This window comes from Fundulus heteroclitus, chromosome 10 (genome assembly GCF_011125445.2).
Source record: "Fundulus heteroclitus isolate FHET01 chromosome 10, MU-UCD_Fhet_4.1, whole genome shotgun sequence".
Lineage (NCBI taxonomy): Eukaryota > Metazoa > Chordata > Actinopteri > Cyprinodontiformes > Fundulidae > Fundulus > Fundulus heteroclitus.
This window is the reverse complement of record NC_046370.1, coordinates 12,429,365-12,457,039: the sequence shown is the minus strand read 5'-3', so window position 1 is coordinate 12,457,039 and position 27,675 is coordinate 12,429,365. Positions and strand designations below refer to the sequence as shown.

Sequence of the window (27,675 nt, the reverse complement as noted above, 5' to 3'; positions counted from 1 at the left end):
GCGAGGCATCACAGGATAACAAACTCCCCACTGCAGGGCGCAGCGGCTACTAGAAGAGACCAGCTCTGGCATGAGACGCTTCCTGCAGCTTAGAGGGTGGACCTGTACTTTCTGATCCTGAGATTTAGTTTACACATGCTGGGATCCTTCTAGTCATCGGCGACTCCAATACAATGTAGGCTCTTGGAGAGTGGTGGGAAAGGAGGCATCTCCAGGGCTGGAGAGATCTGAGAGCGCATGGACACATGGATGTTGTTTTTTAAACGATCAATACAGTTCTCCGGGTGCGATCGGGATTTGGATATGCGCGCTGAAAGTGTGGAGAAGTGAGTTTTGGGGGACCCAAAGGATGGGCACTGCGGAGGTAATTCTCTCCGTGTTGGTAGTTGTGATCATCATAGTGTCGCTACTGTCCAACGTCCTGGTGCTGATCTGCTTCCTCTACAACCCGGAGATCCGCAGACAGGTGCCCGGTCTGTTCAACCTCAACCTAACCTTCTGCAACTTGTTGCTGACCGTGGCCAACATGCCGCTCACCCTGGTGGGACTCGTCAGCAGGGCTCAGCCGGGGGCAGACGGCTTCTGCCAGATCGCGGGCTTCCTGGAGACCTTCCTGTCCACCAACTCCATGCTGAGCATGGCCGCTCTGAGCATCGACAGGTGGATCGCCGTGGTGTTCCCCCTGAGGTACCACTCCAAGATGCGCCACAAGGACGCAGCGTTGGTGCTGGGCTACACGTGGGCGCACTCCATGTCCTTCTCCACGGTGGCCGCCTGCCTCTCCTGGGTGGGCTACCACCGGCTGTACGCGTCCTGCACCCTGTCCAACCCGCGGGCCAGCAGCAGGACCCAGTTTGTTGTCTTCACCGTGTTCTTCCACTCGTTCACCTTCCTCCTGTCTTTTGTAGTTTTATGTTTCACGTACCTCAAAGTTCTTAAGGTGGCACGGTTTCACTGCAAGAGGATCGACGTTATAACGATGCAAACTTTGGTGCTGCTTGTGGACATACACCCCAGGTGAGCTCTTTGGGCTGTGCTTGTGACTTTACCTCCTTTGTACTTTGTCGTGCAGATCTATCAGTCGAGCTTTTTGAAGTTGTCGTTGTAGGGTAGAATGTACAAAATGCTGAAGTTTGCTGTTTTTTTTCTATATTACCTCTGCGTAAAATGGCTGCATAAAATGAAAATTAGGCAAATTTTAAAATAAAACCGAGGTAATTACAATTAGCAATAGCCAGCTTTATGCATTTGTTTGTGACATTAACAATTTACTTGAAATTCATAGCAGTTAATTTTTAAGACCTATTTGATTAATGGCCATGTATTTGAAGTAAATAAAATGTTCATTCATTGTGAATAATGCTGATCTATTTCCAAGGGATAAAACAAATGTAATGTATTTTTTCTAAAAGTAAAACATATCAAACCCTCCATTTTCAAATTCAAACCTTAATTTTCTTTTCTTTTTTTATCTCCACCCAAGGCCAAGCTGGAGATGTTTTTAGTTTCATCAAATATTACCTAGTTTCTGCTGAGAGAGAACTTTCCATGAACATTCAGTACAGGACACATTTAGCTGACAGTGTGTTAGAAAAATTTCCTAATGTTGCTGTTTAGCAAAATAAGCCAAATGCTTATAAGATATTCAATTCAATTCAATTCAATTAAATTTTATTTATATAGCGCCAAATCATGAAACATGTCATCTCAAGGCACTTTACAAAATCAAGTTCAATCATATTATACAGATTGGTCAAAAATTTCCTATATAAGGAAACCAGTTGATTGCATCAAAGTCCCGACATGCAGCATTCACTCCTGGAGAAGCGTAGAGCCACAGGGAGAGTCGTCTGCATTGTACATGGCTTTGCAGCAATCCCTCATACTGAGCAAGCATGAAGCGACAGTGGGAAGAAAAACTCCCCATTAACGGGAAGGAAAACCTCCGGCAGAACCGGGCTCAGTATGAACGGTCATCTGCCTCGACCGACTGGGGTTACAGAAGACAGAACAGAGACACAACAAGAGAGACAAAAAAGCACAGAAGCACACATTGATCCAGTAATCTGTTCTACATTAGATGGTAATAGCGGGTGAGCCGTCTTCTCTGGATGATGTCACATTTAAAAGAACGCCAGACCAGGTGTACCTACTATGAAGATGAAAGAGAGAGAACAGAAAGTTAAAGCAGAAATGACAACAGATATAGACAATTTAGAAATACCTATCCATTTTCTGACAGTTTCTGCCAAAGCTGCTGTCCCATTCACTTGTCAAACTGCCCAAAGTTCACAAATGGGCATAAATCGACATCCAAGAATAAAAACTCTGAGAAACATTCTTACTTCAGTTCCTATAACAGGAAATCTTAAAGGTCTATCATGTTAGTAAGTCAATCTAGAAGTTTTGGTTTAAGCAACTGGACTTAAGGCAATAGTTTAGTTGTATCAAGTTCCATGAAGATCTTCTGGAAGTCGTCAAAAGTACACTTGAGGTCTTTAAGAAAAATCAAGTTCAGTGGATAAATAATCCTCCTCCAAGTACGAATCCCACATCTCCTGGACTGCTCAGGTTCAGCACCCTCAATCCATGTCCATCTTTGCTTGACCAATCCCAGAGTCAGTGTCAGCATGTTCACTATCCTGGTGGAGAAACAAAAATAAAAAAAAATAAGCCATGTTCTAGTGCTGATCAGAGAGAAACCTTGGTGACAAAATTTAATTTTAAATACTTTTATAGAATGAAATAATGCAGATAATTCCTACATCACCTCAAAACAGTTCAAATAACATTTAAGAAATGTAATAAAATATTTTTCTATGTTTATATAAATTCTATCTTCATAGTATATAGATTTTGAGTACATATTACTATAAAAAAAGCCAAATAGATAATCTTGGTACCAAAAGAAAATGTTTTACACTTAGAGTCCTCAGTCAAAAGGCATTGTAAAAAAAATTTATATAATCATAATCATAAACATTTAGATATCTTTCCGTTATACTCCCAAGATGCTTCTTGTTGGCCAGAAATCATAAAAATTGCAGAACAATTTATGTAGAAGATTTAATTTGGGTGGTTAGTAGAGCAGGAATGGGTATTACCAAAGACCTTGTCTTAAAAAGCAAACTTAAGTAAATATGACTGATAATTCATTACCAAATGGATAATTGTAGTTTAAACTTATTTCACTTCCTTAGAGAGACTCAGATAAATACTGAAACCCCTTAGAATGCAGTCATGCTGTATAAGGAGAGATGCCAACAAAAATCAGAAAAGAAACGATCAAAACAAGTCATAACAGGATAATAGGGGCAAGGGTGGCAGAAAAAGGTCTTAAAATGAAAGCTGAATCAGTAATTAGTCAAAATTAGTCAAAACCACAGCAGTTGGGGCCATAATCTTGTGAATTTTCTGTCCAGCTGATCTTCCCTTGGCACCGAACGCTCAGGCCACTCGTGACCACTTGTCAAGTTGCCTGACAGCATTTGAAATCAGACAAACTGTTGTTATGTGCACGATCTCCAACAGTTTCACAAAAGCGTGACAACACTTAATTAACATCAAACAGCGCTGGCCATCTGTTGACAACCTCAGAGACCACTGGGTCTTTCAGAACCTCTTGGCATCAGTAAAACAAGGTGGCTGAATCTTTCCTCCTCACAACAGTTCAGTTCTCACTATATCCAGGGGATGTTGCTCGACAGACAGTGAGACAGATTGTTGTCAGGGAAGAATGTTTTTGGAGCGTATCTTTGCTCTATAAACATACAGATTTAAAAAAAAAAACATTTAATTATTGTCCCATGGCATTGAGGCAATAGGCTGATAAAATGTGAGAAAAGGGCTTTTTTGCCCTTATAAATAGAAGGTACCCCACACACATAAAATAAGAAGACTAAGACCCAAAATAGATCTTTCTACTAATGCACATGTGGCTAATTTAATCACTGGACAAAGAACAGTCTATTACCTAAATCAGGGGTTACCAAAGTATTGTGTGGGGGCCGTTTGTGGCCCCTGGACTGATTTTGTGTGGCCCCCAACCGCATTTAAAGAAATATTGGACCCACCAGCCCAGGTGGTTGATGAAGAAGAGATATTTTATTTTTAATCAGGACAAACTTTTTACAGGCAATCTAAAGATCTTAATCACACAATTGAAAATGTTAGATACCATGCAAAGTGTTGGTCTTTTAATAACCACAGTTTTTTTTTATTCTCCTCAATTTTATGGTAAATAGGGTCAAATCTATCCTATGACTTTTACTCAGATGCAGACTTTGGTGCGCCAAAATCTGCTTTTGCAAACCGAGACTGGGCCAAATCCTGTTGTTATTGCTCTGAATAGACAAAAATAAATAAATAAATTTAGTGTAGAAAATTTAGTGTGCAAACTGTATGATCATCTTTTAATGAGGCAGATGTGCAAATCTCCTTTTAAGTCGTAGGTCTACAGTGATTTGCATGCCCCTTTCCAAAAAGAAAGCAACCCAGCAGGCCTCAAGTACTTTTGATTAAATTGTGGCCAAGATTTTGTACAACCCTGACCTATCGATAGCTCTAGCAGTGACATAATTAGACAAACGAAGTTGCTATTTTGGAATTTATACATGTGAACATCAATTTAGAAGTTTATAGTTACATTTTTAAAAAATTGCAAGTAAATGCTTAAGTATCTTGCAAATTAACTTAGAGGAAGTCAGATTCAATTTAGCATTTGTGACGCTTACGCAAAGCAGAGATGGGCTTGGCAGCATACAGAATGGTCACTCTCGCTTTAAATGCTTTCGATGCTGGCTGAACTAACATACAGGTGCTATTCTGCCCTCTGTTGGAATGGAGTGAAAGAAAAATTATGTTGTGGCATATGTAAAAAAGGGTTTGGACCTTTTATTTATTTTCTCTTGGCTTTTTTATACTACCAACAATTATTTTTTTCTTTTAGAAAATGTATCTAATTAAATATGATTGTTTTGATAGTTTTAGTTTTTATCCAGTTTTGATGTTATTTGAACAACTAAACCGTCTGAATAGGACATTTGAAATAAAATCTAACTCATGTAAATACTTATAATAGCGTATATTGATGAAGTGTGCTATGCCATAAGCTGGTTGAATATGTTTATTATTATTATTAATTATAATTTGGTATTATAATTTAAATAATAAATCATTCAACTCAAAATTTCGCTATAACAAATATAGTTCAAATGGTGGTGATGTTAGCTATAAGCTTATAAGTATTTATACCACTAATGCATTAGTTAACTTTCTGTTATGAACTCATTTATGCTGGAATAAATGATCAGGTCGGACTGTTAACCGACCAGGTTTATCCAGCAGGCTGTGAGAACCCCAATGTAACTGCAATTAGAGTTTAAATCCTTATTCCTTATCACCATCCAATGATATTGTCTCTGTATTAATGTCAGATGTTAACTCCAAAGGAGGTTAGCTCTGATTTCTGAATACCCAGGCAACTGTGAGTTGGACTGAACACAAAACAATGTCTATTCCGCAGTGGTTGGTTTTATTGAACCAAAAGCAATTCCCTGTTACAGTAATTCTCTGATTCAAACAACTTTGGAATTCTTACTCATTACTAAACTAAAACATGCAAAATATATATGTGGAAATAAAGAACAAAACAAAAATAAACAATGGATTAAAATGAGCGGTTAGCAGATCTTAACTTAACTCAAAGTTGTTTAACACCGCCCTCGAAACATCGGCATTTCACGTATCAGCATTGACAGACAGAACAGCTTCGGGAATCTCACTGGACGCTTTGATGTCTTACACAAAGCTAGTTCAGCTAAGCTACCTACAGTCCAGATACACGTGACCCTCCCAAGATGGCTGCTACGATGACGTATGAGGGGAGGTCCTAATAACGTAACCACGCTTACGCGGATGGGACAATGCCTCGTTTCGAGAGGGGGGGGGGGGCTAACTAGGAGTTTAAAGCAAAGCCCGCGACTTGAGCTCGGACAAAGAAATTAAACTGATAAGGAGCGAAAAGAGAGAGAGAGGGGGGAAGCAGGGAAGAAGATGAAAAGAGATAAATCGGTAACCCACGGCGGGGTTCTTGATGGATCACAAATCAACACAGCAAATCAATTGTAAAATGCATGCACATACAAAGAAAATGTTCAACAAAATAATTCCAACTTCGTCGTGGAATAAAAGCATTAACCAACACCTACAAAGTTCTACGCCTGCCCAGGCACTTCTAAACACCCTGTTGGTGAGACAGAAATAAAAGGGGAGAGTCCGTTACTTTGAGATGCCTCGGGGCTGGTCCGGAGCGCTCCCGAGTGTTGCGGCTTTCTGGGCGCGTCTTGACGAGCGCAGTTATCCGCAGGCTGCAGCGGGACCGGGATGGGAAGAAGCTGCTTCGTTTCTTCCTCCGGGTCCACAGTCGCTTTGTTGGCCAGACAAAGCGGGGTCCTCTTCGATCACTGGGAGATATGGCGTCTCTCAGTCTTTTGATCAGAGGGAATTTAAAAGTACTTATTTTAGTCGACCTCCTGTCTGCACAGGGAATAGTTTGGCTTCGAAAAAAAACTCTCGGTCCAGCGAGGAATTCGAGCACGTGTTGTGGGATCACCCCAACGGAAACAGCTGTGTCTTCTCGGGTTGGCTAAAGCCAGGGAAGAAGGAAGCTCATCGTGTGTGATCGGCTTTTATAGCCATCACTATAGCAACCTTATCTTGATCGGCGGCCATTTTGCCGTGTTGCGTGATGGGAGTTGGTGGCCATTTTGACCACATTGCATCATGGGTAACGCAGTCCGTTACGTCCCGAATTGATGCTGTTTCCTTGATCGGCGGCCATTTTGCCGTGTTGCGTGATGGGAGTTGGTGGCCATTTTGACCACATGAGTTGGTGGCCATTTTGACCACATTGCATCATGGGTAACGTAGTCCGTTACCGCTTTCTGTCACGTCTGAACTGGCACAACATACCCCCCTTTAGCTTTGAAGAGTGGGATGCTGGTCACAGTCTTTAAAGCTACAACCAAGTCCATTCTGGCGTGACGAAAATCCGTTGTGCATGAGTGGAACAACCTAATAGTCTTTCTAGTAGTCCATTGGGATTCATGCAGTTCAGTTCATCATCCAAGAGGAGGAAAAACAAAGCATTCATTGTGCCTGGGTCAGTGACCTAGCCTGGGCAGGACTAAGCTATAGCTAGTCATTTCTATTGGCTAATAAGGCAACAATAAAGTAATAAAAAAAAAAGAAATGCAAACTTCACAATCACCATCGTCAATACATTCATTGGTCATCAGGTTTGAACTTTGAACCAAAGAAAGGAGAGAGGGAAAAGGGGAAAGGAAAGAGACAGCGGTTCGTAGTCTAATCAGCTTATGGCCTTCAAGGAGCTGGTGCTACGAACCTGGGAGCGACAAAGGTGAGGGCGTCAATCCTGGTTTGCAACTGTTTGATCTGCTTGTATGCTGCATACGCCATCGCGGTAGTGATGGCCCATCCCAATACGAGGAGAACCACAATAATGGTCATAATGTGAGTGTCAGTCGACTCTGTAGCTCTGGGGAAGCGAAGCAGAGGGACCGAGCTCAACTCTGATGGAGTGAGACTGAATTTAATCAGCTGGGTGCCTGCAAGTAAAAGCTGTCTTTCAATGCCAACATCAATGCTGAAATTGTATCCCTTAAAGACATCTATTATTTCAATCTCTGAGTCATATTTATCAACGTCAAGGTGATGCAGAACCATGTTTCCAATGTGGACTGGAGCACCTTGAGGTGGGGAACAGAAAATGGTTTGGTTGGGCAGTTTAGTCTAGTAACTGTGTCATGCTGCTCGTAGGATAACAGGGCTTCTGCCTCTGGGTTGCTAACGAGCCAGCGGTTACCTGCCCGCTCAATTTTGGTTTCCACACCTGCATCTTTAAGGGTCATTCTAGCCTGACAGTTTTGTTCAGGAGATTCATTAGACCACACAGGTAATTGGTAACGTCTCTGATAAATGGGTTGCTTGGGCATACCCAGTGGATGTCTTTGGTTTTGGTACACAAATCCAAATTAGTGACTAAATAAAGTTTGGGATCAGCATCATGATAGGCCAATATTGAGGGAGTTTGTAGGTGTACGTGGGTCTCACCTTGCCAAAAACCGACATTCAATACTGATTTAAGCCTATACACATTAGCTCTTTCAATGATGGGAAGGTTTAGCATAAATCCTATCTCCAAGTTGTCAGGATTTACAAATATCGGAATTGCACTACCTAGGCTGTACGCCAGGTGCGTTTGTGGTGGTTGCAGTGTTTCACTAGAGGCAGATTTGAGAACATTTTCAACCAAATCTACTGGTACCAGGTACGGAGGAATCCGTCCTTCAGCAAGGCTATTTATGGATGAACTAACCTCTCGAGTGAGGTCCTGCATTAAATCTCTAACAACCTGAGTATACATCATGTCATTCTTTACCACTTCTGTGAGCGTTTCCAAAGCAATGCATGGTGTTATGGCTGAGTGTGAAATTATGGACGTGAAGTTATGTATGGACACTTGCTTTATTAGTGCATGTTTAAAGTGTCCTGATTGAACATGCACTTGTCCTATTTAATGCTATGCATTGTTCTCTTCGGCGGGGGCGGAGTTAGGCTCCGTTCCCTGTGAGGAGAGTTTGGTGGACGGTTTAATTTGGTTCGCATGAACCCATGTGTACTCTGGACTTTGCACGCTGGCTTCTAGGTTCTTTCGAGGCCACGCGAAAGTCGTTCGGAGACGGTCTTTTAAGTCAGTGACGCACTGGTGTGCAGTGTAGACGGTTGTCACACTGACGTCTACGGGCTGGTAGATGAGATTCAGGGGAAGTGTCCTTTGTCTTCCTGTCATCATCTGGAAAAGTGTCATCCCTGTGGAGCATGGTGAGGTAGAGCGGATTAGCATTAGGACCAGGGGAAGCTTTGTATCCCAGTTCCTACCATGGCTGCTGGCATGTTCCTTTGACATGCTGACCACGGTGCAGTTCATTCGCTCCACCTGTCCGGATGACTGTGGGCGGTAGGTGATGTGGAATTTAACTTCTACGCTCAACATGTCAGAAAGCACGGTCAAGATGTTTGACGTGAAATGCGTTCCTCTGTCCGAGTCGATGGACAAGGGAAGGCCCCACCGGCTGAAAACGTGATTTAGCAGCAGGGCTGCTGTGGTGACAGCGGTGTCTTTCGGTGCCGGCAAACATTCGACCCATTCTGTGAAACAGCCTGTTATTGTCAAAAGATATTTGTTATCTCTTAACGATTCGGGGACTGGACCGATCCAGTCAGTCTGCAAATGTGACCACGGAAATATAACCCCCCTTCGCTGAAGCAGGGCTCGGTCTGGTGGTCGTGTGGGTTGTAACTGGCTGCAGGTTAAGCAGCCTTGTACATACTCCTGGGTGTCCTGGGCCGTTGAAGGCCAGGACGTCACCTGTGGGAGAGTTGTCAGATTAGCTTTGCAGCTTCTGTGTTCTCCTACTGGTGAGTCATGGACGTGTGTCAGTGTGATCCCAAGTTCGTTTGAATCTTTGGGCTGAATGGGCTGAAACTCATAAAACAGCTCCTTAAGTGCTGTTTCCTCTGTTTCAGTGGTCAGTGCATCAGCTTTTTCCAGCTGTTGCATAATTTCTGTTTCGAAACCAGGGTAGGGCTCAGTGGGTGAGTCCCGGTCTCCTGGTTGATTTGGTGCTGGTTCTGTTGGGTCGGTTGCTGTCGCATACACCAACAGATTTCCTTCAGCTTCAAGCGTTGCACCACAAATAGATCCAGCAGGCCGAGCTTCATGTCGCCTGATTTGGATCATGCTGGAAGGAAAAGTAAACATGGTGTCTGGAGAGTCCTGTCTGCCGGTCAAGGATAAGGGCAGGTCTCCGATGACGGGAATGCTCAGCTCAAAGTCGTGGAAAGAGCTTTCGATGAGCACCCCAAGAGGTTCCTTCGCCACCACTTGGATCGGCATGTGGGTTGGATTCTCCACTAACAGGTAAGCTGAGCGATTGTTCAGCTCAAGCAGGGGTGTGTCAGAGGATTTGGAAATCGGCTCTGTGGAAGGCAGAAATGGTGCTAAAAGTTCTTTGGGCTCCTCAGAGCATGTCACCTGGTTGATAGGGACGGACAGTCCACTTCCAGAAGTGAGGGGCTTGGGAGTCCCCACTTGGGCCCAAAGATGACCATGATAGCAGTCAATGAGTGGGGCTAACCTGTTCAACAGGTCCTGACCCACAAGAAAAGGTTCTGTGTCCAAAGTACATATGTAGATGGGGTGCACCAGGGTCATGTCACGGAAAGTGATGTCTAACCACGCCCGTTTGGTGATGCATGACTGATCCTGAGTGTAGCTGGTGATGCCCACGTCACAGGTCTCCACCTGGAACGGTTTCCCAAGAGACACCATAGCTCTGGTCACCTCATCAAACAAATCTGAGCACATTAGACTGATCTCGGAACCCGTGTCTAAAAGAGCATTTGCAGTTACACATCCTCCGATAACTGTCGAGCAGTATAAGCGGTGTGCATTTTCATGATGGTTTAGCTCACCTAGAAACCTTAGAAAAGGGGCTTTCTGATCACCTGCTGATGGGATCTTAGAAGGTTGTTGGTGATTTTTCGGTTGGTCCCCCCCCTTAATCAGATAAACTCTGTTAGAAGGGGAAGCCTGTTCCACGCCTAGTCATGCTGGCTGGGGTTTTGGGCCTGGCTTACCTGGAGGGTCGACAGGATTGGATGATGGCTGGGACGGCTGCGGCGCGATCTGACGCACTGTTTCGGCTAGCAACCTGCGAAAAGTCTCCTCTATCTCCTTTCTCATTGACTCCTCCATGCGCAGGTTCCAGCCTTTGTTGTCATGTGTGCTTTTCGACCTTTCTGGCCTGTCAGTTTGCTTACCGTATCGAGCTGGATCCGGCCTGTGCCATTTTTGAAACCTCTCACCTTCCATGCTGCCATGCTGACCTCTCCTATCCTGGGAAGCTTTCTTCTGCTGCGGCTCAAAACCGTGTTGCTTCTTAGGACCAAATCTAGTTTTAGGTTTGAAGGGAGGCATCTCATGTCCCTCCAGACCTAAACTCTTTTCTGGTTCGGCTTGAATCTGCAGAACCTTTTTATCACTATCGGCTCCTTTGTTGGGCCGGACACGTGTTTCCCATGCCACCTGCGCATATTTCCTGATTTCCTGCATGGTAAGTTTCTTGGTTCTACAATGCATGGTAACCTCATAACGCACGCTTTCATGAAGATTATGGAGGAACAAAGATTTGAAAGTGTGGTCTTCCTCCAAGCCGGGAGCATTTCGTCCCTGAAAGTAAGCAGCCCGCAAGCGACGGTAGTACTCTTTTGGTGCTTCAGTTCTCTTTTGCTGAATTGCAAAAGCTCCAAGAGTGGCCGAAGCTGGGTCTGTAAACGCCGAATATTCTTCTCTTAAAGCCTGACAAAGAGCTGAATAACGGTCACGTGTAGCTGGAGGGAGGCTTTCTATGAAAACATGGACACTTCTGGACGTGGTTTTCCAGATAAGCTTCAACTTTTCTCGAGCTGAGGGGCTATATAAGTCTAGCAGACAGCGCTCTACCTCTCTGAGATAGTCATCAATGGTGGATTCTGTATTGCTAGGATCAAAACGCTCTATGTCTCGGGCCAGGGACTCAAGTTGACGCATCCGCAGTCCCTGTTCAGGGATCGGAGCCGGTCCATCTGAGTCCTCTCCTGACGACTCTTGCCTGTGGTAACCACGGTGGGAGGGAGGCTCCAGTTCTGACCACCTACCTGGCATCGGCGGCCGTTCGTGGGACGCCGGGGGACCCTCCCTGTCATGAACTCTTGTCTGTGGACGCAGTTCAGAGGAGTGGGGTTCACCTGTGTCCCAGAAACGGTGCTCTCGTCGCCCTGGGGGGGGGGAAAGATCATAGCGGGCCGTGTCAGGGGTCAGGTGGGAAGCAGGTGTTTTCCCATGATTTACATCATGTGGATCAGTCCTGATTGCCACCCTAAGTTGTTTAGGCATTTCTTTCCGTATCACACTGCTATATCTGTCCTGACCTTCGCTTACCTTTCGCTCAGAAGGTGTCTGAGGGCCCAGTTCATCCAATGTCCTCCAGGTGTGATCTCCATGTTTTCCTCTGGAGTCCTCACACTCAGATCCTTCTGTCTGCAAGCTAATGCGATCCTCCTCTCGCTCCTCTGTGGGATGACAGCTGCCCTGAACACTTCTCTGTTCTAGCTCCCTGATTCTTTCCTCAGCTAAAGCACGCCTCTCAACCTCTCTGTTACGCAGATCGGTCTCTAGCGTTAACCTTCGGTGGTATAACGCAGTTAATTCACCCAAAACATCTGCTACCAACCTACCCTTTGGCTTGCTCTGGACCTCCTCCACCAATTCCTGAATTCTCCTCTCACAGTCCTTTATGTTAAACTGATTCAGACGGGTTTGTTCGTCCGGTGTCATTTTAAGCAGTGAGCTAATGACATCCTGGGCCTCCATTCCAATGGAATGGTTTGGACCTTCAGCTCCTTTGACTGAAGAACCGCTACTATCCATTCTTTGTCAGCTATGGATAACAACACAACAGGTAACAACCTGTAGTTTAGCTCAGCGCTAAACAACAGACAACAAATAACAACGCTGTATTCTAGCTTAGCACTAGGTAACAACGCATACACTTTAATTTAGCTCAGCGCTAAACAACAACTGCTAACAACAACTGTTAAGTGGCTTCACTTTAACTGTTAACAGCAAACACGCACTATGACTGGCACTTTAACTGCAGTAAGTGGGTTCAAATACGTGCGTTTAATTAGGCTGCGCAGGGGAGAATCAACCCTGCGACTTACAACTCCTTAGTTTTAGGAACGGTTAATATGCTTGTTTAACTTTGAGAATATTAACTTTGAGTGACATGGACCACTAACCTTTCGGCCAGTAATTAAATGATAAAGCTGTGGCTTTGTTTGTGATGTAAGTTATTTCAGAACAGGTGCTCTACACATGTGTGGAAAATAGCAGTGTCTTGGAGCTTCAGAGGTGGCAAAGAATGACAGTTAAAAACCGCTAAATTGCAACCTTAGTTTCAAAATCACAGCTCAATTTTGACCACTTATGATGAGCAGAAGGGGGATAAGGGAGGAAAGAGAAAAAAAAAATGAATAAAATAAAATTAAAAAGACAAAAGGGGCGTAACCGTAAGGTAAGTTTAAAGAAACTGACTTTCAAAACTGTCCCTCCGGGACACTGAGCGATCTAAGCTGTCTTTAAAACCGTGACTGCAACTACCTATCCTGGCCACCAGATGGAGGCAGGGTCTCTCTTTTCAAAGCAGAACACGACACAGACTCTGATTGACAAGTAGCAGACGCTGGCTGCTGTGTATTTCAATCTAGCTGACTTCCAGTCCAGAAATCAATATTCAAACCTTAGGTTAACAACCTCAAACCACCACAAACACGTATATATTTAGTAATGATACCTCCTTAATCAATTATGACTGAATAGTCCTTTTGGCAAGGCAGTCAAAATGCTGGAATATGGATTGTGTTCATTCAATTCATAAGTTGCTGGTTATTCGATTTAGTCTAAAGGAACGCCAATAAGTAGACTCCAGCCCACACCCGGGAAAAGCCAATTTATGCTATGCCATAAGCTGGTTGAATATGTTTATTATTATTATTAATTATAATTTGGTATTATAATTTAAATAATAAATCATTCAACTCAAAATTTCGCTATAACAAATATAGTTCAAATGGTGGTGATGTTAGCTATAAGCTTATAAGTATTTATACCACTAATGCATTAGTTAACTTTCTGTTATGAACTCATTTATGCTGGAATAAATGATCAGGTCGGACTGTTAACCGACCAGGTTTATCCAGCAGGCTGTGAGAACCCCAATGTAACTGCAATTAGAGTTTAAATCCTTATTCCTTATCACCATCCAATGATATTGTCTCTGTATTAATGTCAGATGTTAACTCCAAAGGAGGTTAGCTCTGATTTCTGAATACCCAGGCAACTGTGAGTTGGACTGAACACAAAACAATGTCTATTCCGCAGTGGTTGGTTTTATTGAACCAAAAGCAATTCCCTGTTACAGTAATTCTCTGATTCAAACAACTTTGGAATTCTTACTCATTACTAAACTAAAACATGCAAAATATATATGTGGAAATAAAGAACAAAACAAAAATAAACAATGGATTAAAATGAGCGGTTAGCAGATCTTAACTTAACTCAAAGTTGTTTAACACCGCCCTCGAAACATCGGCATTTCACGTATCAGCATTGACAGACAGAACAGCTTCGGGAATCTCACTGGACGCTTTGATGTCTTACACAAAGCTAGTTCAGCTAAGCTACCTACAGTCCAGATACACGTGACCCTCCCAAGATGGCTGCTACGATGACGTATGAGGGGAGGTCCTAATAACGTAACCACGCTTACGCGGATGGGACAATGCCTCGTTTCGAGAGGGGGGGGGGGCTAACTAGGAGTTTAAAGCAAAGCCCGCGACTTGAGCTCGGACAAAGAAATTAAACTGATAAGGAGCGAAAAGAGAGAGAGAGGGGGGAAGCAGGGAAGAAGATGAAAAGAGATAAATCGGTAACCCACGGCGGGGTTCTTGATGGATCACAAATCAACACAGCAAATCAATTGTAAAATGCATGCACATACAAAGAAAATGTTCAACAAAATAATTCCAACTTCGTCGTGGAATAAAAGCATTAACCAACACCTACAAAGTTCTACGCCTGCCCAGGCACTTCTAAACACCCTGTTGGTGAGACAGAAATAAAAGGGGAGAGTCCGTTACTTTGAGATGCCTCGGGGCTGGTCCGGAGCGCTCCCGAGTGTTGCGGCTTTCTGGGCGCGTCTTGACGAGCGCAGTTATCCGCAGGCTGCAGCGGGACCGGGATGGGAAGAAGCTGCTTCGTTTCTTCCTCCGGGTCCACAGTCGCTTTGTTGGCCAGACAAAGCGGGGTCCTCTTCGATCACTGGGAGATATGGCGTCTCTCAGTCTTTTGATCAGAGGGAATTTAAAAGTACTTATTTTAGTCGACCTCCTGTCTGCACAGGGAATAGTTTGGCTTCGAAAAAAAACTCTCGGTCCAGCGAGGAATTCGAGCACGTGTTGTGGGATCACCCCAACGGAAACAGCTGTGTCTTCTCGGGTTGGCTAAAGCCAGGGAAGAAGGAAGCTCATCGTGTGTGATCGGCTTTTATAGCCATCACTATAGCAACCTTATCTTGATCGGCGGCCATTTTGCCGTGTTGCGTGATGGGAGTTGGTGGCCATTTTGACCACATTGCATCATGGGTAACGCAGTCCGTTACGTCCCGAATTGATGCTGTTTCCTTGATCGGCGGCCATTTTGCCGTGTTGCGTGATGGGAGTTGGTGGCCATTTTGACCACATGAGTTGGTGGCCATTTTGACCACATTGCATCATGGGTAACGTAGTCCGTTACCGCTTTCTGTCACGTCTGAACTGGCACAACAAGTGTTTCCAACAGTGGGCATATATAGGCAACTGCACCCCTGCTGGCTCTAGATGCTGATGTGACATATAAAGTTGCTAGTCCCCAGACTTTGCCCAAAGTCGCATGAAACCCTAAGCGAGGCCCTAAGCTTGCATGAGGCATTGAGTTTCATTTGATGCCCCACTCCATTTAAAACCTCATCCATATCCTTTTTTCCCAGGTTTTATTCCACATTCGGCCGTATTTGATGTTGTGCTCACAAGCAACCACTGAAAAAAGGCTACATAGAGAGCCGAGGTGTGCATAATATATTTTCCTATTTCAGACAAAAGCAGCAGAGATGAAAAAAGAGCTCCAAAATAAAACTCATTTAAAATAACTTTCAAAAGTCTTGTACAGTTGATGCATTTATCAACACTTTTTTGTGGGAATAGCTGATGTCACACATTGTACAAATATGTGTTGTGGCATCAATTTAAAATAAGTTCAGATGTAACAGGCTTATTTTTAAGCTATCTAGGGGACACAGAAAACATGGAGATGAACTGCTCAAAAATGAACATCGGCCCTAAACACCGCATTTACTGGGAAACACAGTGGTGGCTGCATCATGCTGATGTAACTTTTTTTTTTCAGCAATCAAAGCAAAGCTGGTCTGAATTGATGGAAAGATGAATGGAGTCAGATTCAGTACTACACAGGAGGAAAACCAGTTAGACCGCGCAAGGATGACAGTTCACCTCTCAGCATAACAACCACCCTAAACATAGAGTTTCAATCAAATGGTGTAGATCAAAGCATGCACATCTATTAGATTGACCCAGTCAAAGTTCAGATCTAAGTCTAAGTCTTTAAAGAGGCTCTCTTTCTAGTCAGACTGAGCTCAAGCTATTTTGCAGAGAAGAAAGGGGAGTATTGTCAGCTTCTTGTTGGGGTATAGAAATACCCCAAAATAATCACTGCTCTAGCTCTACCCAAGGGGGGGAAGGGGGGGGGGGTCTACAATGTGCTGACTTAGGGGAGCTGAAAACAAATGCAAAAGTTGAAAGACACGTGTCATGGTTAAATGTCTTGTCATTGTCTCACCTTTTATTTTATTTTTTTTAACTCAAAGCAATTTGCCGTCACGGTGCATTAAAGTTCAAACTCAGCCTCACACCTTTGCAAATGATTACGATAAAGTTGCTAAAAATATGAGTTTGTTTTAAATAAGAAGCTTAAGCGCTTTGGACTCATCATGTTTAATGTCTTCACTATACAGACTTGCAAAAAAAAATACTCCCACTCATCTTTGCCCCACTGGCAATGAACCAGCTGTCTTTGCTTTGCAGTGTCCGCCAGCGTTGCCTGGAAGAGCAGAGGAGGCGGCGACAGAGAGCAACGAGGAAGATCAGCACCTTCATTGGCACCTTCATGCTTTGCTTCGCTCCCTATGTGATCACGAGGTTAGTGTTTACAGAGATCTGTGTGTGTGTGTGTGTGTGTCGGGGGGTGAAACACACACAAGGCTTTTGGTTACCTTCCTCTACACACCGGCCCTCCCACTTCCTGCTCGTTTCCTCCCCATACTGGCTGAGTTTGGAAGATGAGAGTGGCTGACCTTGTGATAAGTAATATGCCTCCGTCCGGCTGTTGTTGCTGCTGCATTGGCACTTTCTCCTCAAGTTCGTCTGGTGCATCCCCACTTTGTTGAATTCACGAGCATCCATCAGTGCTTAAAGTGGGGATGCCAAAGAAGGCCATGGAAGAGAGAAGGAAAGACCTAAGTGATGCAGATGATAGGATGTCAATGTCAAAAAGATAGATTAGTCTAATGGGAGACAAATATTTTTTTTCTACTTTGAATAATAAAATGCATACAAAACAAGATTAGGGCCAAAAGCATGTTTCTAAGCTATTAAAGTCTTCTTTTCTAACAAATGAGGCTCATGTCTCTGCATCCAGTGAATAAATATTTCTTGTCAACATTTCTTCGTTTGGAACACGGCCAATACATTTTATCTGTGGTCATGTGTCTGAAAACAAATTAGATTTGCCTCCAAAGGTCGACTGTAATTTTAGGGAGGGCAAAAAGGAGTCATGGGGTCTGTTTTACATCCTGAAATCCAGCATTTGGATCGCTACAAGACTCCAGCTTCATAACCATGTGTCTGTATTTAGGCGTGGCCTGGTTACTAGTATCAAGGTATACCAACATTTTGGTCATAGCTTCTGCAAAACTGCAGCTCTTCTTGGGTGTTCCCAGTCTGAAGTGGTCAGTATATATCAAATATCAGAAGTGAAGTCTTGCCTGTTTGGTCCAACCCACCAAATGAGCAACTGTAGCTCAAACTGTTGAAGAAGTTGATGGTTCTGACTGAGAGATGTCAGAAAACACCGTCCATCACGGTTTGTCGTGAGCGGGGCAGGAGTGATCAAGTCCGGCTCTGACCCAGCTCAGCAGAGCCTCTTGACTGGTTCGCTGGTTCTCTCTGTCATTATCTTTGTTTCAGAACCCAGCAGCTCAGCAGGAGCTGGAAGTTCCTGAAAAGGAGTCCTCACAGGGTGCGGATCAGCCAATCAGAAGCAAACTTTATGAAATATACAGTCTTTATGACATTATCAGGCATAGCCTGTAGACTAGTGAGAACAAATATGTCAGCAATCTATCACTGGAGATAAAATTTTGTTTGTGAATTCAAACAAGTTTAACATATTTAATAATATTTAAAATTATAATAAGTTTTGGACTGGCAGCCTATACCCGATTCTCACCAAATGACCTCTGGAGATAAGCACCATCTCCAGGATGGATTATTTTGAACCTTTCTGAACTTTAAACTCAGCATAATAAGATAATTAACATTTGATGATATTGACAAACATTTAGAAGACCAATTATATTTTTAAAACTTTGTTATGCCTTTTGTGGTATTAGCTTTTCGTGGCTTAATGTTAAAAGTTCAACATGGACATTTTGAAAAGGGCAGGTGGAGGGCAGTTGTATCGGAAAGGTCAACTTGGATTGGAGTTTATTTATTTTGTACGCCACACAATAGTACTTTTACTCAGGGTTTCATACTGTAAGAATTTTAGCACGGTCCATGTCTAGTCTGTGGACAGGCACATTTATTTAGGACACTTCAGAGTCTCCCTGCTATCAGCTGCAGTTTAATTTTAGATGGGATAGCAGAGTTGTGGTCCTCAATTCCAGCCCTTAAAACCAGCCATCTTGCAATTTTTAAATGTTCCCCTGTTCTGGGAGCAGCTGCTTCAAACCTCTTCGGTATGTTTTGAAGCTCTGCTGAGGCTTCTCAATGTCCTAATCAGTTCATCGAAATGTGCTGAAGCAGGGAAATGTCTTAAGCATTCAGGACACCAAACCACCGGGACCAGCGTTGAAGATTACTGCGACATTGCATCTGTGAGGTTGGAGTTTATGGCTGTTGAGCTCAGTGACCAGGTTAGCCGTTACTGCTGCTACATGAAATTTGTTCTTAATTCGTATCTGCCTTGTATGGTGCCTCTGGCCCAGGTCGTCATTATTAATGAGAATTAGCTCTCAACTGACCTGATTAAATAAGGGTTAAAAAAAATAATAAAAAATAATCATTATAGCATGCAAGCACTGAAGTAACCTGATTGCAAATAGTTGACTTGTAGTGTGTGCATGACTGACAAAAGCTCTCATTAACACCTTATGACTGTATCTACATATATAGGTTAGGCATCCATGTTTGATTCAAAGGTCAGAAGTCGTGAGGAATCTCGGACTTCTGTAGTTGGATTTTTGATTTTGGGGTGTGGGGATAGTGTGTTCAGATGACTTTCATATCTTAGAAACCCTGCAAGACCAGCTTCTGAGTTCAAATATAGTACAACATTATAAAGTCTGTTGCATGTCTTCCTTGAAGGGAGTAAAAAAGAGAAGAAAACTAAGTCTTTTCTCAGAGGACAAGGTGTTCTTCCTTGTCTATCTGGTTACAAGAATTTGATTTTTGATTTAAGTCATTACGTAATCAGACTAAAGACTTTTACTCGATGCTGTTGTTTACTTCTTTTGGGAAACTAAGCCTGATGGATAAGGAACACATCCATCCAAGACAGTCCCTGACAAATACGCTTTCTGATATAAAAGATACCTCCGTATAAATATTCTGGTTTGTTGCATAGAAAAAGTAAAAAAAAAAAGACACTAGTTTATGAATCTTCGTTTTCTTTGATATTTGTGATTTATTTTTTTATTTTTTTATTTGTCTTCATAATGTTTTTTGTTAAAAAAAAAAAGTGTATTAAAAGCTCAGTTGTTTAATATCTTAAGGACAGTTTTATTTATCTTAAACAAGAAAATGTACCACAAAAAGCCAAGAAAATGGAGATAATGTGCCACATGTGCTTACAACCACTAAGTTCTAGCATATTATATCATGGACAGCCAATTACATAGCATGCTACTCAGTGGGGATTTTTACCAAATAAGAGAAAAAAAAAGTAATAAAGAATAAAGAATAAAGAAATACAGAAAATCGCTGTCCATGATTACTCTCATGTCTTTTGTAGCCTCTTATTTGTTTTCTGTAATGTTTTTTGGTATCTACTCACCAGAGCGCCTGCTTTCATGTTTGCTGAGCCTCCCGCACAGTTTATGGCAAACAGGACAAAGGGACTTCTTTTGGCTTTTTTTTTCTTCATTTACCTCTGTCCTAAATATAGAGGATTTGTAAGACTAAATATTGTCCTGTCAACGGATTCTCTTGAATTGATGACCTGTTACTTTGGGTGGTTTTGCCCTACTTTTCCTATTCTCAGATGATGGAGTGAGCAATGCAATGTCAGATGTTCCCAGCTTAGGATACAGTATACAATATTATTGTTAATTTTATGGTCAAAGCCCCTCTTGCCAGTTCTTCTTTGACCAGTTCTCCCAGAGAAATAGAAACTAGGTTATACACATTTATGTCAGTAAGACATGTAAAAGATGCAGATGGTTGATTAATAAAAAAACAAAAAAATGGTATCAATTGTGTTCATGCATCAGTTGCCTCCAGAGCGTCCTCTGCATACTGGCGAATGTTTTTCAAAATCCTCTTGAGCTTTTACTACTTTTCTGAAACATTCTCCATGACCCAAAGCGTTTTGGTGATGAAGGAAGGAAGTCGAGCATTTTGAAATTAAATTAGCTTGGCTTTGTTATTAAATTATTTCAGGCTTTTCATCAAGCTCTCCATCTGCTCACAACAAGAAAAGTTGTTGTGCTATCAGTGCTCTGCCAGTATATCCAGAAAATGTTAATCAAGAAAGGAACTGGACTTCAGCACTTGTAGTTGAAACCGTTTCACTCTTCACCCGATGAGCTTTTGCAATTCAAAGCCAGTGAAGGTGACTTTCCAAGGCTTCAATCCCTATGGAAACGTCACTTGAAATCTTGAAACCTCTCTCTTACTAGCTTTCAATTTTGTCACATTATAATTACAAAATTCAAGAGATTGTAATGGATTTTATGCGATGATACTTGACTACACATGTTGACACCCATATAAAAATGATATCTAGCGATTATGATATCTATAGAAGTCAAACTAATTAGTATGTAGAATCTGTCTCTATTTAATATAATCTCAGTACAAAGCCAACTGCTCTGTGAAGAAAACCACATCATGAAGACTCAGGAATACTGCACATACAGTACATCAGGGATAAAGTTTTGTTAAACTTTAAAGCAGGGCTTGGTTATATCACAACATTCCAGACTATAAGACTATAACGCATCTGCAAACCTAACAAGAAATGGGTGTCCACCGAAACTGGCAGTCAAGGTAAGATGAGCATTAGATCTCTAAAGATAATCTGTTGACAGGACAACTGCTAGTCATGCACTCAACAAATCTGAATTTATAAAAGAGCAGAAAGAAGGGAGTCATTGTTGAAAAGTTCCCAAAAAGTCCCCTTTGCATTTTGTAACAAGCCTGTCAGATGAGACCAAATTTGAGGTTTTTGATCCGCATGCACAAGGCTTTATGTGGTGGAACACATGCAGCCTGAGAATGCCACTACAAACATGGATTTTGGTACAGGCAGCATCATGTTGGTAGAACTGCTCTCTCCAATAGACACAAGCTAGCTGGTTAGGGTTGATAAAAACAAATGGATGTATTAAAATACGGGCCAATTCTCAACTATATAAAGCTTGAAAAGTATGACTTCAATGCTACATCATAAAAAAACTGTCCACTTTTCTGTAAAGTTTGCTCTTTTTTTTGTTTTTGGATAATACAGGCATTGCTTTGTCTTTTGCAAAGGTCTTTACTGAGCAGAGAAGGAAAGCCCTGAATTTAGCGATATGTCTATTACTCATCCACACTGATTAAGGTCCCTCTTTTTTTGGGCTCCTCCCATTGGGAGGAAATGCTTAGGTAGACGGAGAAGGCCCTGGAGCAACTATATTTAAATCCTTTTTGTCTTGAAAGTCCTTGGGATCCCTTGGAATGAGCTAAAGAGTTTCACTGGGGAGATAAATCTCAGAAAAGCAGAGGACAACAGATGGAGCAATAAAAGATATGCCACAGAAATTATTTTTTAAATTAAAATTTAAGTAAAATTAGAAAAATAAAAAAATAAAAAAATCGCATGATAAGCACTGTAGGTTGTAAATGAACGGTAAAATTAAAATGTACAATAGCCTCATTTGGAAAAATGAAAACATAAGAGAAAGATATTCACTTAACTTTGTGGATCAAGTTTAAGTTTAAAACTGCATTAGTAAAAAAGCTTTCATCCTAATTTAGTTCCCAACAGCGATTTAAAGGTAGATTCGTCGATTTTTTCCTGAAGTTTCTCCAAGTCCCAGTTTGAATAACTGCGCATGCACAAGACCGTCTTACCTGTTCTTCTGCTCCTTAGGGGGATCGCGTGAAAAAATCTCCCAAACCCGCTCTGTTCTTATTTGATTCTACTGAGGCCTTCCTTTTTTTCCTCATAAACTTGTATGCAGTTTGTTCTTCCTTGCGACTCTTAGCCATGTTCAAAAGATTACGGTGAGAGCTGTGGAGCAACAATGAACGGCTAACACCGAAGCTAACCGCTAAGCCAACCGGATACATAAACACCACAAGTGCACATACGCAGCCAGCAAGCGGAAACTAACAAGGAATGTGCGTGTTGTTATGTGAGCACTTTTTTTTTTTTTTTGACAGGATCAAAACTCTCACAAATCCCTGCCCTTTGGACTGAACGACAGAATTGGTCCGAGTTTTTACAGGCCTGCATCTCCCACAGAGATTCATTTTTTTAAACTCCTTCTGAATACACAGTGTTCAATACAGGATGGAAGCACGATTACCCAGTGGAATAAAAAGTATTTCTGAACACGATTACCAACTATAGCTTTAAGCTCCTGACATGCATATCTTGTTAAATTGCCTTTCCACCCCTTGCTCTCACCACCCACTCTTGTCTATTCACCTGTAGGATCGTGGAGTTATTTCCAGCTGTGCCTATCGACCCTCACTGGGGAATTGTCTCCAAGTGCTTGGCTTACAGCAAGGCAGCTTGTGACCCCTTCGTGTACTCCCTGCTGAGGCACCAGTACAAGAAGACGTGCACGGACATCATCAACAGGCTGCTAAAACGAAGCTCCCTAAACACGTCCGGGCGCCGGCTGGAGCAGCAGGGCAACAGCATACCCACGGCTGAGTGACGCTGAGTTACCTGGCAGCACACAAGCCGATTCATCGTTGCTGAAGAAGAGGACAAATGTTGCTGTTTCTTGTCCGCTTCTGCTTAAATTTGGTCTGACGTAACGAAATACCGAGGTAGACAAAAAAAAAAATCATTACTGACAAGGTCAAAACTTTGCACAGGAGTATCAAACGGAGGGCCCAGAGCTGCAGATTAGTGCAGTGAACTCGCTGTGAGGACAATAGACTGCAGACTTTCCCCTCTACCTGGAGATGCATATGAGCTCACACAGGAAACACGGTCGGTTATTAGCACCGCTATTACATCTAGGGTAGGATACCAAAAGGGTACAGTTACTTTGTTGTTTATTGACTTTGTTGAATATTTGTTTTAAGATATATTTTGGGGGGAAAAAAAGAGATGTGAGTCTGTGAAAGGTGCTGTGAGTGACTAGTTTATACACCATTTAAGTATGTAGCAACAAAAGTTAACATTTAAATTGCAAAGTCCCCCCCAAAGTATATCACAGCAAACACTGCTGCTATACAACCTTTCTCAGGAATTTGGGCATCATGGGGTAAATCCCACTGCAAATTAAACAAACAAGTTACGACACTTATTTACATATATGCATTTATTTTGATTGCTGTGACATATTTTCAGAAGAATATGACTTTTTTTTCTTCTTATTTGTGTATATGTGAGCGTCTCTTGTTAAGCTCTCAGTGACCTGGCCAAACTGGATAGTTGGAAATATTAAACCAGTTGCTGTAGCTGTCATTGTTCAGTTAATTTATTTTGCATTCATTAATATTCACACAATATGACAAAAAAAACTGAGAAAACTGAATACTGATTTTGAAAATTCTTTAAAAATCTGCCCTATAAAATGTAAATCCCTGTTAGATAATAGTTTTGAAACACCACAACTGTAACCAATAACCAGAAAGCTTTCAGTCTTAATCATAAAAAAATTACATCTTTCATTAAAGACTTAGCCTTTTTCTTTTGTTTTTCTATTTGTAATCACCTCGTATGAGGCTCTTTGTTAGCTGGCAAAACTGAATTTTAAGAGGCACTATTAAACCAGAGGCTCTTGCAATAACTGTCACTGCTTAACCAAACGTATTTGCATTGTTAACCTTTCAGAATCAAGACGCTTTATCGTTATTGTCTGTTAACATAATGAAATTTTGATGAGTCAGACACAGGCTCAAAATGCACATAGTTTCACATAACATGCAGACATTTTTTTTTTTAACAAACTTGATTGCACTGGGTAACAACAACACTCTTTGAGGGGCTTAACCGTGCAAATAGTCCTTAGCAGCTAATGGGCTAATTTTAAATTCAAAAAGTCAGATAGCAGACTGCGATACCGTGCAATAAATTTAGTTGCCCAATTGTGCAATTTAGATGGATGTCTAAACAGTCAGCCCCTCAGAGAATGACTTGTGCGAATACACATTTGGAAGTGAGAGACGGTATGGGATTAATATCAACGTGGTAGTAGTAGTTAGCATGTTAAATTTGTCCTTGTGTTTGGGCTCAGATAAGAAAATAGGTCCAATAAGTTTGTATGTCTGAGGACCAAGTTCTGCAAAATCTGCTGGAGTATAGCTGGAATCCAAACTTGAAAAGTCAGACGACTTTCGCTAATCCTGACATCAAAATCCAAGATGAATGCCTCGCGTGGAAAAACTGCCGATAGCTAATAATTTCTGTTCATTTGCACTTATGTTAAGTGATATTTCTGTGAATTAGTCGCACTCATAGAACTGCACGTCATTTATCACTGAACAAGGTAATAGCTTCTATTGTTAATAGGTGTTAGCCCAGTCACATAGCAGCAGAGTTAGCAAATTGCACTTTTTTTTTTTACCATGTTAAACCTGGACACTGTCAACCCTAAAAACCCTGTATATTCCAGGTTATGTTTTGCATGCTTTTTCTTCTTGTCTTTTATTTATAACATATCATTATCCCCTTTTTGTACCTGGGTTATTTAAGGCTTTTCATCATCTAAAGGCTGCAATGAATACTTTGAAAGCAGATCACTCCCAAAATTAAAAGGACAAAAGATTTTCACAGGTGCCGAATTATCTAATGTTAAGCTAAAATGAAGAGTTCCCATCTGTTCAAGTCAACTGTTCTATTAAAGGTATACAAGGTGGAATATTTTTAAAAAGCTCTGTATTTCAGAAATATTGTGCAAAGTAATCCATCTCATGCTCACCTTTTGACCCCCAAGAAGTGCATTGTGGTACATTTTATCTGCACAGTCACCCAGTGTCTCAGCGTTTTACTTGTGTCTACTTATTTTGCTGTGTTCAGGTTTTTTGAGCAGAAGTGTAAGTGTCAGCCACAGAGAATTATTTAATGCACTAACTACCCTCACTTTCAGCTGCTGATTTAGGTTTTTTGAGAGATTGATAATGTTTGTGCTTTGGAAGAACTGGTAAATTACAGTTTATGTTTCTAAGTACATCATTGTACAGTGTTTGACCACAGTTTTGCTTTTGATATTTGTGAAAATGTAATTTGAAGTCATCTTTGAGAAAAATAATTAGCTTTTTTGTAAACAACTTGCAATAATTTAAACTCCAATTTACCTGTAAAGGGACTGAAGACATGCAAAGATTTTAAATATTTAGTGGTGCTTTATTGAGCATCTAACCAGGATAGATGAAAAAGTGTTCATACTTCTGGAACGTTTTCAGATTTTGTCAAATTTGTGAATTTAAAAAAAAAAATACACAGTGTTGTCACTACATTTTAATCTAAATATTGTGACATGCATTTGTATTCAGGCCTGTTGATTCAGTAGTTTTGTAGGACCACATTTTGCTGCAAGTCTTTCGGGGTATCAGTCTGAAATGTTTGCCAATTCATCCTTGCCTCAACATGCCATACTTTTATTTCAGCCATTTCGTTGTTGCTTTAGCCACTTAAAGGTTTTGCTTTGCAACTCTGACCAGCTTTACTGCCCTTGCTTTAAAAAAAATAACCCCGAAGCACAATGCTACCATCTCCATGTTTCACGGTATGTATGTTCAAGATGAAGCTCATAATTATTTTTCCGCCACATGTCGTGTAAGCCAAAAAGGTCTGTCTTGGTCCCATCTAAGCAGAGCACCATCTTCCCCATGTTTGTTTGGTCGCCACATGCCTTGCAGCAAACATAAATTAATATGACTTTCTTTGTATCACTCTTTCATGAATGGCAGAAGTCTGGAGTGCAAAATGAATGGCTGTCCTGTTGACAAATTCTTTCACCTGAGTCCCCACTGGCCTTGAGTATGAATTACTTTGAAAGGCACTGTAAGATCAACTGTGGCCTAAATCCAGTCAGAGTCCAGCCAAACAGAGAGTTTCTAGTCAGTTATTTAAACCTGTATTCGGCTAATCGTACCCACACAACATTTTCTGTACAAATTGTACTGGGAACTCCATAAAGTTAATTCTATATTTGGGTGTGCAAATATAGGACCCTGCAGTCTGGTTTTGAGCGGTCCAGTGTTCAGACATGCAAAGAAGAATTTGATTTTTGCTTTTCAGCAAAATCACCCTGAAATCACCCTGAACACACAATTCTCATGTAGAATATGGTGGTGGTAGCATCATGCTGAGCACACGATTTTCTTTTACTGATATAGGAAGCTGTTATATAGATGATATGATATAGGAAGATTTGTGGAGCTGTTTACAGGGCAATCCTTAAAGCAACCCCGACAGAAGATGCAAAAGCTTGAAAGTCAAGACAGCAATCATTACAGTGGACTGCTTTAGGTGTTTTAGACTGACTCTGCCAAAGTCCAAATCTAAATCCAGCTCAGAATTTGTAACAAGATTTAACAATTGATGTTAATAGAGGCTCCTGTCCAATCTGAGTAAACTTGAACTATTTTACCCTGCAGCTAAAACTGCATCAACAAGTTGTTTGCCAAAGTGATGATTCAAGGTGGCTAAACACAAATGTTTAGCCACCTTGATTTTACAACTAAAAATGTTTAGCAACACCAATTTTACCAGCAATATCAAAGAAATATGAATTTCTTGACATTTGCTGGTAAAAAACACTACACAATTATGCACAAGTTTCTGTTGGTCCATCACATAAAACCCAAATAAAAAGTAAAACAAAAAGTTTTAACTTTTAGTTTAACTTTAATTTTTTTGCACAGCTGATTATTCAGTGTTGTGACTTTTAGTTGACACTTGTGTTTTTAACCCATTTTAGTGAACATATACTACATTGGTAAGATACAGATGAAACAGTGCCAAGTGACTTCAGTTACCCAGTGATTTAAATATCACACATGCATTTAAGTTTCTAAATGCAGATATTTGTTTTAAACCTAATATTGTAATCTGACATTCATGCTTTTTATTTTAAAAAACAGGTGATGCCTTAACTTCTGTAACATGTGGGGATTTTTCCATTTACATTAGCACATGTGTATTTTTCCTATACTGTAAAAAGAGTCAATGACTGCCTTATTTATTTCTGCCTATTTTGTTACACCTGC

General features: G+C 41.5%; 1 protein-coding gene across 1 annotated transcript; it reads left to right on the top strand.

The window, feature by feature from the left end:
• Positions 1-25,885, top strand: LOC105926433 (G-protein coupled receptor 26). Its single transcript, XM_012862744.3, has 3 exons — positions 1-1,017; positions 16,822-16,935; positions 22,937-25,885. The coding sequence occupies exons 1-3, from the start codon at positions 350-352 to the stop codon at positions 23,163-23,165; spliced, it is 1,011 nt and encodes a 336-aa protein (XP_012718198.2). The 5' UTR covers positions 1-349; the 3' UTR covers positions 23,166-25,885.
• The last annotated feature ends 1,790 nt before the right edge of the window (positions 25,886-27,675 follow it).

Excerpts from the sequence above, each read along its gene's own strand:
- LOC105926433 (XM_012862744.3), top strand. The coding sequence starts at position 350 with ATGGGCACTGCGGAGGTAATTCTCTCCGTGTTGGTAGTTGTGATCATC. Across the intron at positions 1,018-16,821 it reads CTTGTGGACATACACCCCAG|TGTCCGCCAGCGTTGCCTGG; the intron begins GTGAGCTCTTTG and ends TTTGCTTTGCAG. Across the intron at positions 16,936-22,936 it reads GCTCCCTATGTGATCACGAG|GATCGTGGAGTTATTTCCAG; the intron begins GTTAGTGTTTAC and ends ATTCACCTGTAG.